Source organism: Podarcis liolepis (assembly GCF_965112155.1).
Source record: "Podarcis liolepis genome assembly, chromosome: 4".
Classification (NCBI taxonomy): Eukaryota; Metazoa; Chordata; class Lepidosauria; order Squamata; family Lacertidae; genus Podarcis; species Podarcis liolepis.
This window is the reverse complement of record NC_139558.1, coordinates 42,954,693-42,969,197: the sequence shown is the minus strand read 5'-3', so window position 1 is coordinate 42,969,197 and position 14,505 is coordinate 42,954,693. Positions and strand designations below refer to the sequence as shown.

Genomic DNA, 14,505 nt, shown 5'->3' with positions numbered 1-14,505 from the left:
ACTGATTTCAACAGGCCTACTCTGAGTAAGACTTAGTTAAATCCCACCTCACGTGTGTTATGCTTTGCAGAGTTTTAAATTGCGGTTTTGCCTTATTTGATTTACGGTACTTTAAATATTTCTTTGACAAATTACAATAAAGGTGGCATTTTAAGAAAAAAAGTTAATGCTTGCAACAAAATGCTGAGTTGGAACACTGGTGCTCAACTGGGCTCTGAACCATTACCTCTTTTGCACAAGGAACCCCCCCCCCCCAGCATGTACACAGCTCATTTTTAAACTAAGGAAGGGAAAATGGGATTGCCGAATTATTTAAACATACACTATAAAAGGAACAAATTTTTGTAAGTACAAATTTATTGGCTATAATATATGATAGCAATTATTATCCACAAAACTTGCTATTTGACTCTAAGAAAATGAAAGTTAAGGATGCCAAAAAATGGCAGAAGAATTGTGTCTCTCTGGGAGTATGTCTTCATTATATGTGCTCACAATTTATTCCGATTAACCTGGCAAAAGGGAGTCTAGGCTATAGCTATTATGAACAAAAAACAGCCCTGCTGGATCAGTGGACCCATTTAGTCCAATGTCCACTTCTCACAGAGACCAAACATATGCTTCTGAGGAAACCCACAAGCAAGCTTTGAGCAAAACAACACCTTTCCCATCAGTAGGACCTTTAGCAGCTGGTATTCAGAGGCACAGTGGAGGTAAATAGTAGAGGTAAAACAAACCCATCAGGGCTAGGAACCATTTATTGCCTTATTAATCCCCGAAATAAACCTTGTGTCACTTCTGCCCCCACTACCCTGTGTTATTAGTTACAGTAACTTTAGAAGAAATACAGACTGCTCAAAAGAATTAGAACACCTCACATCTAGCAAGTTTTGGCGGGCGGGGGGGGGGGGGATGGCTATCTTTAGGCACATCTGGCTTATCAATTTGATAGAATGGTTGAGTTTCCTGCTTAAGCCTTTCACAGTCCTCAGTAGATGTGCAGGGACCCATAAATTAGTTTCGGGCATGCACAAAATTCTGCTGTGAAATGGGGACACAAGAAAAACAGTGGGGAAGACTTCTGCTGTTTCTTTCTCCAGACTTCAGCACAAGTGAGAGCTCAGATCAGGCAATATGTGTTGCTGAGCCTTGTTTTTGATTAAAAACCTGAGAAACTTACCCTTCGGCAAGATGGCAAGTGGGATGACTGAACATGTGAGAATTTTTTTAAAAAATAAATCATTTAATGTGTCAACACGAATAGAAGTTATTAATACTGCAGTTGTTGTATAAGGGATTGTTATTATGACCGGAATGTAATGGAAATTAATAAGATTCTGGAATGCAGAAATGAAGCAAATAATCAAGCCATCAATTCAAGCACGTAGGAGGCCACCTTATCTAAATTATATAATTTAGTACTTGGACAATTGGTATTAATAATTGTATTATAAATTGGTATTGCTATAATGAGACTATTATTGGATTGTAATTGAAAACTAATAAAAATTATTATCAGATTATGTGAGAAAAAATAGGAAGCCTTTAAATAATCTATAGCAATAAAGTGTCTCCATCTTATCATTCCACTTTATGCCACATAATGTACTGTTATGCTAGGTCTCTTTACCAAGGTAACTATGCCTTTAAAATAGGAAATCACTTTATAAAATTAATAAATAATAATAATAATAATAATAATAATAATAATAATAATAATAATTATTATTATTTATTATTTATACCCCGCCCATCCGGCTTGGTTTCACAAGCCACTCTGCGCAGCTCCCAACAGATTAAAAACAGAATAAAACATCAAACATTAAAAACTGCCTTCAGGTGTCTTCTAAAAGTCTAGCTGTATATCTTTTTGACATCTGATGGGAGAGCATTCCACAGTGCGGGTGCCACTACCAAGAAAGCCGTCTGCCTGGTTCCCTGTAACTTCGTTTCTTGTGGGGAGGGAACCACCAGAAGGCCCCCAGAGCTATATCTCAGTGTCCGGCCTGAACGCCAGGGTGGAGACACTCCTTCAGGTATACAGGACCGAGGCCATTTAGGGCTTTAAAGGTCAGCACCAACACTTTGAATTGTGCTTGGAAATGTACTGGAAGCCAGGTCCATTAATTGGGAGCAAAATCATAACTATCCAATGGTTGCCAGGCCCATTAATTACCAGAGTCAATTAAAATTCTCTCTGAGTAAAAACAGTTTGAACTGTTTATATACCACCTTTAATCCTATTACATACATATATAATTTTATTTGTATGCCACCTTTCCACAGTTCAAACCATGCTCAAAGCAGCTTACAACATGAAAAGAATTAACTACAACATAACAAATGTTATCATAAGCAATAAATAAAACATTAAAAATCCGCAACCAATTTTAAAATAAAGCACAACATGATCTAAAATAAAGATTAAAAGAACAAACAGCAACAAAAAGAGCAAAAGGTGAAATATAATTAAAATTGTAATCACTAATCCATCTGTTAACTATTATAAAGGACATGGCCATGTTTCCCCATGCATTACATGCACAACCAATTCAGAACCCGGGCAGTCTAAGTAGGCAGCAGCTGAATGGCAATAGACGGCTCCACAACTGGAGTGCTATTGCCAATGAAATAGACTCTCCTCCCCATAGGATGGCTGGGCTTGTTGGAGAATGAGTCAAATCAAGCTCAATGCTGAAGTGGGGATGAGTGTGAATGCGAGAGACAAAGACAGGCAAAGAGAACGTGTGCTATGGGGTTTCTTTGTGTGTGAGAGAAAGGGATGGGAGAGAACATAGTCTTATATGGAATTAGACCACTGTTCTATTTAGATCAGTGTTTTCTATGTTGACTAGCATCAGCTCTCCAGGATTTGAGGCACGGGACATTTCTAGCCCAACCTGGAGATGCCAAAGACTTTTCGCATGAAAGATAGATGCTCTACCACTGAGATACAGCCGTTCCCCCCCCCCCCCGGAGCATGTACTGTATGTGTGGCATGTTTGAATGCATATCTGCTAGCAGTGCATTCAGTGCATGGCAGTGACAGTGGGTTCAGGGTAGACACACTAATTTTGGCAGTGCTCACTTTCACTTGGTCACTACCATGCAGCTCTCAGAGGGTTGGCGAACAGCAAATGCAGCCCTCGAGTCAAAAAAGGTTAGCCACCCCTGCCCTAGGCCTTCGTTGAATGCTTTCGCAGTCACATCATGCTGCTGAAGAAGCAGACTTTTCTCCACAAAAGTTCATGCCAAAATTTATACATAAGTAAGATTCCACAGTGCTCTTGGAATTTTGCTATAACAAATTAACATGGCCACTCTGAATTGGCATTCTTATGTGGAAACCTTTTAAAGAGGCTTCTTAGAGGTTAGCAATGTGGCACTACTCCAGCTATGTATGACAAATCTTTCTTTTAAGAAAAGACTATTGATCCTATTCCCTGGTGCAGTTCCTTCCAAACCCTTTTTCTTATTGTCCAGACCACCAGTGACCGGAATACAGTCTTCACTTATTTAGAAAAGGTATAACTGCCCTCTTAGCTTGGGGCTTTATCTTCAACGTAGAATGTAATAAAACTGTTATGTTCAGGATCCAAAACATGTCCTGGCAATCAAGTCTAAGGTTCTTCAAGAAATCTCCTCACATATGCATATATTTATACATATAATCTGAGGAAAAGCTAGAAACAGAAGCTTTAGTAGTATTACAAACAGAAAAATGTGATGCAACTAAGGTTTGATTTCTCTCTTTATAGTGTGGATGTATGCTTATAAAAATGTGACCAACAAATTTGAAATGTAAGCTCTTATGTAAGCAATTGCACATCATCTTTCACAAGTGCAAGAAACCAAACGGATTCAGCTGTTGAACTAGTGGGCTAGCAAAACTAGTCATCACCTGCTGCATCATTCATTTTTTAACCTATGATTTATATTCTGGTCTGCATTCTGCTAAGGATACATAGATTCACTGAATAAAATACTGACTAGAAACTGAAGGCTATGTTCCAAATCAGTAAGCAGGCATATTATTACTACTGTCACTTCTGTTTTTTTTCTGTATTAAAAGCTCAAGCTGTGTACAATGTTGTCAGATCCTTAAAGGTATGAATGCAGTTTCTATCCACAGTGTTTGTTCAAGTGAACAAATACATGTTCATGTTCACTTGTGGCTTTTAAAATAATTAAAACAGAAAGGTGATCATGTGGCTACTTTACTTAATTCTTTCCACAATCTATGGAATGGACTGCAATACCAATTTATCCAACTTCTGTAGATCTCCTATAAAATTAATATTTTTTTTGCTAAATTCTCAGGCAACTGTGAAACTATCTATTGTTGAGATCAGAATAATTCTTTTACTTTCGTGCAGGTATAACATTGAGGCAAATGTGAAAAGGCAATGTGACATTTTGTAAGTATAATATGCATGTTGCTTTTACTAAAAGTACAAAGGATGAGAATAGATTTTTAAAGCACAATAGTTTTTATTATAAACATCTAAGAAGCAAAGCAACAGCAGGGAGTAGGACTCAGGAAGCCTAATATATAAAATCTACAGAAGCAATTAGCTGAGTGCTGCTGCTATTTCTGCTCTTATAATAGAAGGAGAGAAAGTTAAAAATCCAAGAGCTGTGAAGCTAGGGTGTTATGAAGGCCAGATTTTTCTTAATATCCAAGTTTAACAGTGTCACTTAAATGAAGATAGCTTTTTCTGAAGAGCGCTTGAAGTTCCCACATGCAAAAAACATAATGTGCCTCAGGTAAAGTCTTGCATGTGTGATACAGTTATAAATTAACAATTTAGAATAATATTTACAAATTAAATCTATTTTTCAACACAACTCCAGCACAAAAGGAAAACAGAAGGAAGTTCTAGTGGAACAAGAGAATCAGCATTATTTTATTCTTTTTCATTTATTAATAAATACAGTCGTACCTTGGATCTTGAATGCCTTGGCTCCTGAATGATCGAAACCCGGAAGTGATTGTTCCGGTTTTTGAATGATTTTCGGAAGCCGAACGTCCGGCGAAGCTTCCGCAGCTTCAGATTGGCTGCAGGAGCTTCCTGCTGCCAATCAGAAACCGCATTTTGGTTTCTGAACATTTTGGAAGTTGAACAGACTTCTGGAACGGATTCTGTTTGACTTCCAAGGTACAACTGTAAACGTGTACTCAGTCTTACGTCTGGGTTTTTTAGGGAGGAGTAGTACCTCTGCTGGGGGACACGTCGTGCACCTTCTTGCTTATTTTGTCCACCTTTGGTTCTCACCTGCACTCAGCACTCACCTGTGGCTCCCATAACCTGTAAGCATGTGACAGCAGCGACACCCCAGGAATAGCTTTGATTGGCTGGCTAAACCAGGTGAGGGTAGTCAATGGGTCTCAAACCCTCAATGAGTTAGGGATTTCCCCTGCAGGTGAAGACAGGCTCCAGCGGACCAGTAGTGGGTCCAACAGTTAATAAGGTGGTTTCTGCATATGCTGTAGATGGGGTTCATCAACCTGAAAAGATAGCTCATCTAGAAGAAAAACTCTGACCCTAAACCTCCACTGATTTGCAGGATATATTCAGGAGAAGAAAAGGCTAAGTACTAAACCCTACACAAATATGGAGTAGAGACCCTAAGACAGTTGGATGGCACCTTGTATGCTTTATTCTGGCAACTCTTACAGCCAAGCTGGTGCCAAACATATTGCTCTGCTTTCCTTTGGACCACACCAGCAAGGCTGAGCGGGGGAGATTTTGTCACTGGGGAGGACATTTGGTGCTGCTAATGCAGCAGTTTAACTTCACCCCCAGAAGGCACAGTCCATTGTCTCTTGAGACAGATGAGTGCCAACAACAACAACCCAGCCTTTCAGGGGGGAAACCTCCCAAGGTGGCCAGATTTTTGTTACTTTTTGCTCCATAGTCCATAAAAAGGACCTCTGACAAAGACTCTCCTCCTGCAAGAGAGGGGAGTGGTTGCGGTCGGGATCCAGACCACGCCTCAAGCAGGGGGCATTTGCCCCCTGCCTCCCCTCCCCTGGCTGGCACCCACGCCCATGGGCAGGCACCCAACCAGGTGCCTGCGAGGGGGCGTGTTTAGCAGCTTAAATTGCTGCGGCGCCATCTTCCCGGCCTCACTCGTCGTTGTCCCATCGCGAGTCACCCACCCTCCACTCCCTTAGAGTTCAGGGTCTCAGTCTTCTTTTGGCCTTGCTATGGACCTTAGGTTGGTCGCCCTGGTTGTCCGGGGGGCCTGGTAGGAATTTTTCCATTTGGCATTAGGCTTTTTGGTTTTTTCACCTACCTCGTAGCAATCGTCACAACCTTCGTGGTATTGGTGGGTAGGCTAGGCATTGGAATAATGTGTTGTGGTGTGTCAAAGAGCTAGGTGTGGCCATCGCCTACGCTTTCAATTTTTGGGTATTCCGTTAAAAGGAATCCGGCGGTCGTGTATTCTGTCCGATGCCTGAGTGGCGGGAGGCCATGGCACGACCCTCGGTGACATCAGGGGAGAGCTTATAGTTGGATTAGCATCAACAGGATCCACCTACTGGTGAATAAACCCCCCTTGTTTTAGACTCACCCCTCTCTGAGGGGGTGGAGTCAGCTGACGTAACCCATGCCTAAGCCAATACCTTTTCACTTGCTGTAATCAATAAAGTTGTGGCCTTTTCTTGGCCATTAACCTTATATCTCGTGTCCTGTGTTTTCATTCCACTATGCGGGGACCGGGTCCTCGAACTGCAATTAAGTCAAGTCGCGAACCACTCTGGGGTTGTGGCGCTCACCTTGCTTTAAAGGCCGAGGGAGCCAGCGTTTGTCTGCTTCTGCAGACAGTTTTTCTGGGTCATGTGGCCAGCATGACTAAGCGGCTTCTGGCAAAACCAGAGCAGTGCACGGCAACACTGTTTACCTTCCCAGCAGAGCGTACCAATTTATCTACTTGCACTGTGTGCTTTTGCACTGCTAGGTTGGCAGGAGCTGGGACCGAACAATGGGAGCTCACTCCATCGCAGGGATTCAAACCACCGACCTTTTAATTGGCAAGCCCAAGAGGCACAGTGGTTTAACCCACAGCGCCACCCCCGTTCTGCTCCATATTCCATACTCCTCTCCTATTCTTTGCATAATTGTAACAAACTCTTAAGTCCCTTGAATTTATTACCTACTAGTTAGACCTCAAATGCAACCAGGGCCGTCTTAAGCATATGCGGCGCCAGGGTGCAAAAATCCACCCGGCACACACACACCCCCAGGTTGCCCAGACTTGTCGACCTTGTTGACCTTTGCTCAGGAAAAGAAAGCAGGAAACATAAGGAGCGCAGCCCAACAAACCAGCCCGAGGCATCAACGTTGGGCGCCTTGTGGTGTAAGCAGCATGTGCTGGGTGGGCCTCTCCATGACCCTACACCAATCCCAGGCACGCCCTCAGCACCTTGCTCGCCCGCACCAGAACAGTTCCCATATCTTGTCTCTCCGCCTCCTCACCCCTTACCTCTCCCTTTTAATTTTAACCAGGTATTCAAATACATATTTTGTTTTTAACTGCAGGCTCAGTTCAAAAACATGTGAAGTAATTGATAGACTCTGGGTACTAGTAAAATGCTTTTTCTAAACATGATGTAATCATAAGTAGTCTTGAAAAGTCCCCAAAATAAACTCTATACAAAACCAATTTTCTCTTAAGACAACTGCAGGTTCTAGTGCAAGCCTTAAAAATGCAAAACACATGCCCAGAGGTCTGTTAAACAGCACTGGCAATAACATCAAATTTTGAGAGATCTCACAGATCAATTCTCATCATGCTGACTAGCCTCCCCAATTAAAATTCAGTTTTGTAATACTGTAAGAAACTGGCACATTGAAACTAATGTGATTAAAAGTGGAGGATTCTAGATTGATGTAGTAATTTAAAGAACATTTGTGGCATTCAAACTGCAAAAAAACATCCTGACAAAAATTGTCTCTTTTGCCACCCAACAATCTATCACAAAGACATTTACCAATGCACAGAGCAAGTCAACTGCTTCTAAGATGAGTTCTTGATGACCAATTCGAGTAACCCCCAGATCCTCCAGTTCTTGATGAGTGATACGTAGCAACTGATCTCCACCAATCTTTTCTCTCTCAAAATTCTTGATATATTGCTGCAGACAATCATCGAGACCTAAAACAAAAACAAACAAAAAATGTGTGAAGTGAAGAATTATTTTTCTGTATAAATGAAATAAGGGGAAATCTATATTAGACTGAAGAATTTAAGCAAAATGTTTCACAAACTGATCAACAGAGATTTGAACATTTGGATGAATATGGAAGGAAATGGTTGGAATCAAAATTCTTGTATAAAATTCTTTAGCTTTGTTGAAGCAGTAGTCCACTAATTTGTTCTCACACATATTCACCTTAAAGCCACATACCTTTAAACCCTAGTTTCAAACTAACTTTCAGCAGTGCTAATACTGACTGAAGTATTAGAATTTACAGTAGAATTTATGCAGAAACAATAAGGAATGGAGAAAATGAAGGCTCAAACCCATTGCCCAGTCCCTGCTAAATATGGTTAAGAGGTCAGCAATGTTAAGTTTGTCTGTACCTGGCCTATGTTGTTTTCTCATTCCTTGTACCATGCTCACTTTCGTCACAACATATTAGCTCATTTCATGCTGGTTTCATTGTCATTTCTTAATTCTGTTTTAAATCCTTCTTAATTCTTCAGCCAGAACACCATGCAAACACCAGTCCCATACAAAGGCACGCATGACACTTGACTATACAAATAACAGCCTAATTTTATGCATGTTTGGCACTTTTTCACTTTTAAAATGATATAATTGTGGTTCAATGATAATACTACTTAGTATTATGTAAGTCTTTTAATGCTGGTCTTCAGGTGAACCTCACAAATTTAGCTGAGTTTACCACACAGTCACAAATGCTGTTATTCAACCTAAAGCTTGGGCCTCTGGGTACTAGAACTGCTGATTTGATAAAAAAATTAAGTGATTTGCACTTGAAGTAACTCAGTCTTCATGCTAAACAGTAAACTATTAAAACAGAACCCACAGTATGAAAAAAGTTGAAATCTTTGGAATAAAAGTAAACTTTGATACAAAGAACTACAAGAAAATAAAAGAATATGGTCTGAGCATTATATAACGAATGGCCATTATGTAAAATATAATAAATAAAAATTTGGCATGTTTTCTTCATATTTGATACCAGAAATCTTTCTGACATACGTAGTAAAGAAATCTCTCAAACATTGCTTTCAAATCTGAAAATATCCACTGAAAACAGAACACAGACTAGTTGACGTAATCTTAAATGTTTGGTAGCGTCCTTTGTCAAGAGGGATGGGATGATGCAAAATGTGAAGGTTGCTTGCTTCAAAGAGCAAATGCCACATTAAAGGCAGCAGACCCTCTTCACACAGTGGTTATGTTCACACCAAGTGTGTAGTTTGCCTTATCAAGAATGTGCTTCTATAGTTTTGTGGAGTGAGCAATCCCAATTTCAGTTCAACATTAAACTATGTCAACTTTCCTCAACCTGGTGCCCTCAATTCTAGTTCTAGGCCACAATTCCCATCAGCCACTGCCATCATGGCCTATGGTCATGGGTGACAGAAGTTGTAGTCAAAAACATCTGGAAGGCACCAGCTGGAAAAGATATGCTACAAATATAAAGCAGTATGCAGCAAATGAACAACAGAAGGATGTCCAAGCAACACAAATAACTACAAGACTATTCAAAAAGTGTTCAAATCCACAGAAGTAGGAAACCGCCCAATGCTATTTTCCCATCCACCCCATAGAAAAAAATCCCTGCCAAACCAAATTTGCTGACATGAATCCATTATTAATTCCAACACCCTGAGAGTTTGTCACAGATTATCAGCATTAAATGGGGAAATAAGCTTTCCTGATCCCAGTATGAGGATCAAAAAATCACAAATACATTTATCATACTTTTGGCCAATACTATCTGAACTTTCTTGGCTCTACTTTGCCTCATGAGATACACACACCTGACACCAAGTGGACATGGTTAGTATGCAAGAACATTATACCAAGCAGGTCCGATTCCAGGCTTAAGAGGGCCTTTGGCCTAATGCCCCCACCAGCAAGCCAGTGAGGCCTTACTTGGCAGCAGGCTGCAATGGTGCCCTCATGAGTGCTAGTATTTCAGAGCCATCATTTAGATATCATCCAACTATCTGGAGTGCCCAACACAGCATCACTCCAGAGCATTATGGCTGGCACTACAACAGATACTACAGGGCACTGTAGGAAATTAAACAATAGGGTTCATTGGAGCCCTGGAAAAGCAGGGCCCTGGGTAATAATCAGCAGTAGAACCTCCTAGATTCCCAGCCACTGCCCCAAGATTATGAGTTCTGATGCTGCACCTCATACAGAGTCCAACTGTACTGGCCCTTCTAGACAGACATGGTCTCACCCTTCCACCTGATCTCCAATGAACTAAAATTTCCAGGGCCTTATTCATGCAGGGAATATTGTCTACCACTCAGCTATCATCAAGGTTGGTGACCTAGAATCAAGTAGGTGGTATTTCCATATCAGCATCAGACCCCTCCTGGAAGAGTGTAATGTTGCCTCATATAATGAGATAGCTATATCAGTGGTGAGAAAAGGCACACCACAAGCATTACACAAAGGCGTTTCGCATAATAAGTGTACTGTGATTACCAACAATGATATAAGTCTTAAGAAGTCAGAAAGCTGTTGCACCTATAACCAGTTTATGGAATTCAGATTTGCATGTGTGCTGAATAAAGCATCTTAACTATATTTTTAGGTCAAAGACAAATTTCATTCATCAAAACTTAATACGTGAGACATGCATTAAATCCTAAGACATCTGTTCTACAAGCAAGTGTTAAATACTTGCAAGTAAAATAATAGCTGTCATTTTGAATAAGTTAGTGCCATAAATTAACATTTTATCATCCTTTTTTTTTACTAAATATTAAAGCTCTTTTGATGCTCATGATTTAATTACTGCACTGAAGTCCTATTTCAACAACTGCAAAATGCAATCAGGTGGGACAGATTGTTCTTGATCTTATGTCAAAACTTGTGTGATTTTAATATAATAACTTGATGGTAATGTTACAATTACAATGCATCACTGGAATAGAAATTTATTTCTTCCATGAAACAGTTGCTTTACGATAAGAGAGCTAAGTATCAATTATTTCTGAACGCAATAGGAAAATAAGGGTAAGGGTTTTGACCTAGCAACATATGCAATGACTTTATAACAGGACAAGCACTGTTCAGCAATTTCATGGTTGAACATAATAAGAGTCTCTGTTCACTTCCCCCCAGTAAGTTGTTTAACGATTTGGTCATTTCCAAGATACAGCTGTGCAAACAATATTTCATGTCTAGCTAGTCATCATTGTGTCTTAGTCCTTAGCTTACCTACCTCTCTCACACACTTCCTGGGCAGGGCAGTGATGAGAAAAATCAAGTTACACACATGTACTGGCAGATATAAATGTTGAAAATATTCTAAAGATCAAGTCATGTAATAATTTTATTACCTTTCAGAATCCTTGTACAAGTCAGCCATATTAGGCTATAGAATCTTAGGGGTTAGCCACTCGCTTTCAAAAATTAAAGTCACTGAATAAGTAAATGAGGTTGTTTCTTTCAAAATGAAGGAGGCCTTTAGACCAAAAAAAGCATATGAACACACAATAATTGATTGATTGATTTTAAAAGAATTATTTGGGGCATCTTAACTGATACTTGTGGATCATATTTTGGAAGTGTTTTTAACATGGTAAGATTTAGTTCAAATGAAAATGTTCAATCGCCTAAGAAAAAATCATGTATATGAGAAAAGTTCCAATTTTAGTTCATACATAGGTACTAAATGTTATAACCAGTAATTCAAAAACAGTTCCTGACAGTTTCCAAACATAGACCAAAACCTCCTCCTGGGAGCCATCATGCCAAATTGGGCACCAATATTGTCAGAAGCATCCAAATTGGTGCAGTTTGTAACTGTCAGACCAAACTGGATGATGTCACATGAAACTTAGGAAAAATATATTCATTGGCATACAAATCAGCATGGTTTGGAACAGTTTGTTCTGCCATCTTGATTCAAAATGGGGTCCAACCATTTCTAAAAGTAAACCAAGGGCTGCTTCCTGATCTCAGTAAAAGTCTTGCCAAATTGGGTGACAATATATTCAGAGGCATCCAAATCAGTGCTGTTTAGAATGGATCAGTCCACCATCTTGATTCAAAATGGTGTCTGTCCAAACATAGGCCAAAAACGCACTCATTGATCTTAGCAACCGTCACATCAAATAGGCCATGCTAACTCCATAGGCATCAAAATTGCTGCAGTTTGGAACATTTCAGTCCACCATCTTAATTCAAAATGGTACACAATGTTAATCAAACAAACAAAAATTGGCTTCTCCACTTTGGGAACTGTCACACTAAGTTTGGCAACCATATCACAAAAGGAATTCAAATGCATGGAGAACAGACCAGGGAGAAGAGTCGGTGGAAGAAGACTGGAAGAAATTTAAAGACTATTTACAGAAATATTGCAAAATTAATGAATGTTAGAATGATGTCAGAATGAAGTTAAGTGGTTTAAGCAGCAGTGTTATAAAGGTGTATGTAAAAATGGATTGTTAACAGGTGAGAATCCAAAGTTGTAATATATTATGTTAAAGAACTAAGATAAAAACAAAGAGGGAAAGAAGTTGCTGAATTAACTAACTGAATTGGAATACAAAAAAGGGAGGCGTGAGGAGGTCAGGGAAACAAGGAAATGAATGTAAGGTATGGAAAGACTGGTGTATTTTTTAGTGTTTTTTATCTTTTTAGTATTTGTATTTTTTCTTTTATTTTTTCTTTTGTCTTTCTTTTTCTTCTTTTTTAATTCACGTAATTCTTTTTTTTTGAAACTTTAATAAATATCATTAAAAAAAAATCAAATGCATGGAGAACAGACAGACGGGCAAAATATATAGCAGACATACAAAATTGCATGGAAATCTGTAAAAATACAAACTGCATGGAAATCTGAAGAAAAAAACAATTAAGAACTATACAGGAAACTTACATAATTGTTGAAATTCCCAGAATCTCAAAGCGTTTGTATACAAAGCTAAGGATGCAATTCTTGTGATACTGACACATTCTAAATATCAGTCTAGCTAGGGAGGGGGAACACCTCTTATATATTCTTATATATATGTAGAAATAAAATTATTAATAGCATTAACATTTACTATTACTAAGCACTGGAAACATAGCAGTTAGCTTTTGTAGTATGACCGGCTTCATTAAGATTTGCAAGATTTTGATAACTGTTGGGGGAAACCCTCATTATATAAGGCAATCAATATATTAGTTTAAAATATTATTGTGCTTAACATTGTTTCCTCAAATAGTAAAAATAGTTAAAGTGTAAAACAGCCCAAATGCATTGTGTCCTGTGTCATAGGGTTGTTTTGAAAATCCAACATATCTTGTGAATAGCATGGTCAATACACAGATACTTTAGGAAACTAACAGCCTTCCAAATTTAATGACCCAATGCCCATTCTTAGACATTTCAAGCAGCAGTTTTGTTTAGCCCTGGTTCCTTATGTAAAATATCTCAAACTGAAGCTGAGAATTTGGGCATGCAAAAAAATATGTGACATGGCAGTTATGTTTTCCTCAAATTGGTTAACACTGTCCAGGGGAACAAGCCCATACCCTGCCCCATGGCCTGCATTGGGTGTTGATCATTGCAGGGTTGTTCTTAAGTGAGAGGCCAAAGGTTTTAGTCTCAGCTGATGTATTTATCGATACTTCTTCACTTTTCTATTCAATAGTATTATTTGCTGAACATCAATAAACATACATATATGACTTGTATACAATGTATCTGTAACAGTTGCCAGACCTGTTGCTGAGGAAAGGGAATGCCGGATGAAACAATGAACACCACGTGAAATTTTATATTAAGTATCGTAGAAAGGGTTAGAGATTGAAAATATTATGCCTGTATCCCAGAGTCATGTGTGATAAGTGATGGTTTTGCTAGTAAAACCAATAACTTCTGAAATTATTACTGTATTTTTATTGTGAGTATTGTGCTAATGTTTGTTTGTTTATCCCCAAGTGTTTCTTCCAACCATCCCAGCTTAGTCTTGCATGTTAAACAATGGCCAAAAGAGTGGTCTTCTGCTGCTTATCAGTTTGTGCCAAATTTGTTGTTTGCTTATTAATGTTGAAAACTTCACCTAACGTATGCTAACCATAGTTTTTAGAGCAGTATTTTTGTTCTTATATATTATTTATTAACAAGCATATACTTTAAGTAATATGTTAAATAATAATAGCAAACTATATCAGTAGCATTTAGTATTGGTGTGTGTTAGAAGTTAGCTGACACACAAAGCAAATATATGAGTTTTAGGTCTATGCAAGCAACTAGATACAATGCTAAGCAAATAATAATC

At 39.0% G+C, this 14,505-nt stretch overlaps 1 protein-coding gene across 16 annotated transcripts in view; it reads right to left on the bottom strand.

Moving 5' to 3' along the window:
• CNKSR2 (connector enhancer of kinase suppressor of Ras 2) overlaps positions 1-14,505 on the bottom strand; it is a 237,273-nt gene that overhangs the window by 110,327 nt on the left and 112,441 nt on the right. For 15 of the 16 annotated variants that reach the window (XM_083501843.1, XM_083501836.1, XM_083501838.1 and 12 more), the window contains one exon: positions 8,000-8,163. In XM_083501843.1, the coding sequence (XP_083357969.1) occupies positions 8,000-8,163 (164 nt within the window). Of the gene's footprint in view, positions 1-662; positions 825-7,999; positions 8,164-14,505 lie in introns of those variants that run through there. The other variant, XM_083501834.1, reaches the window with a different exon arrangement.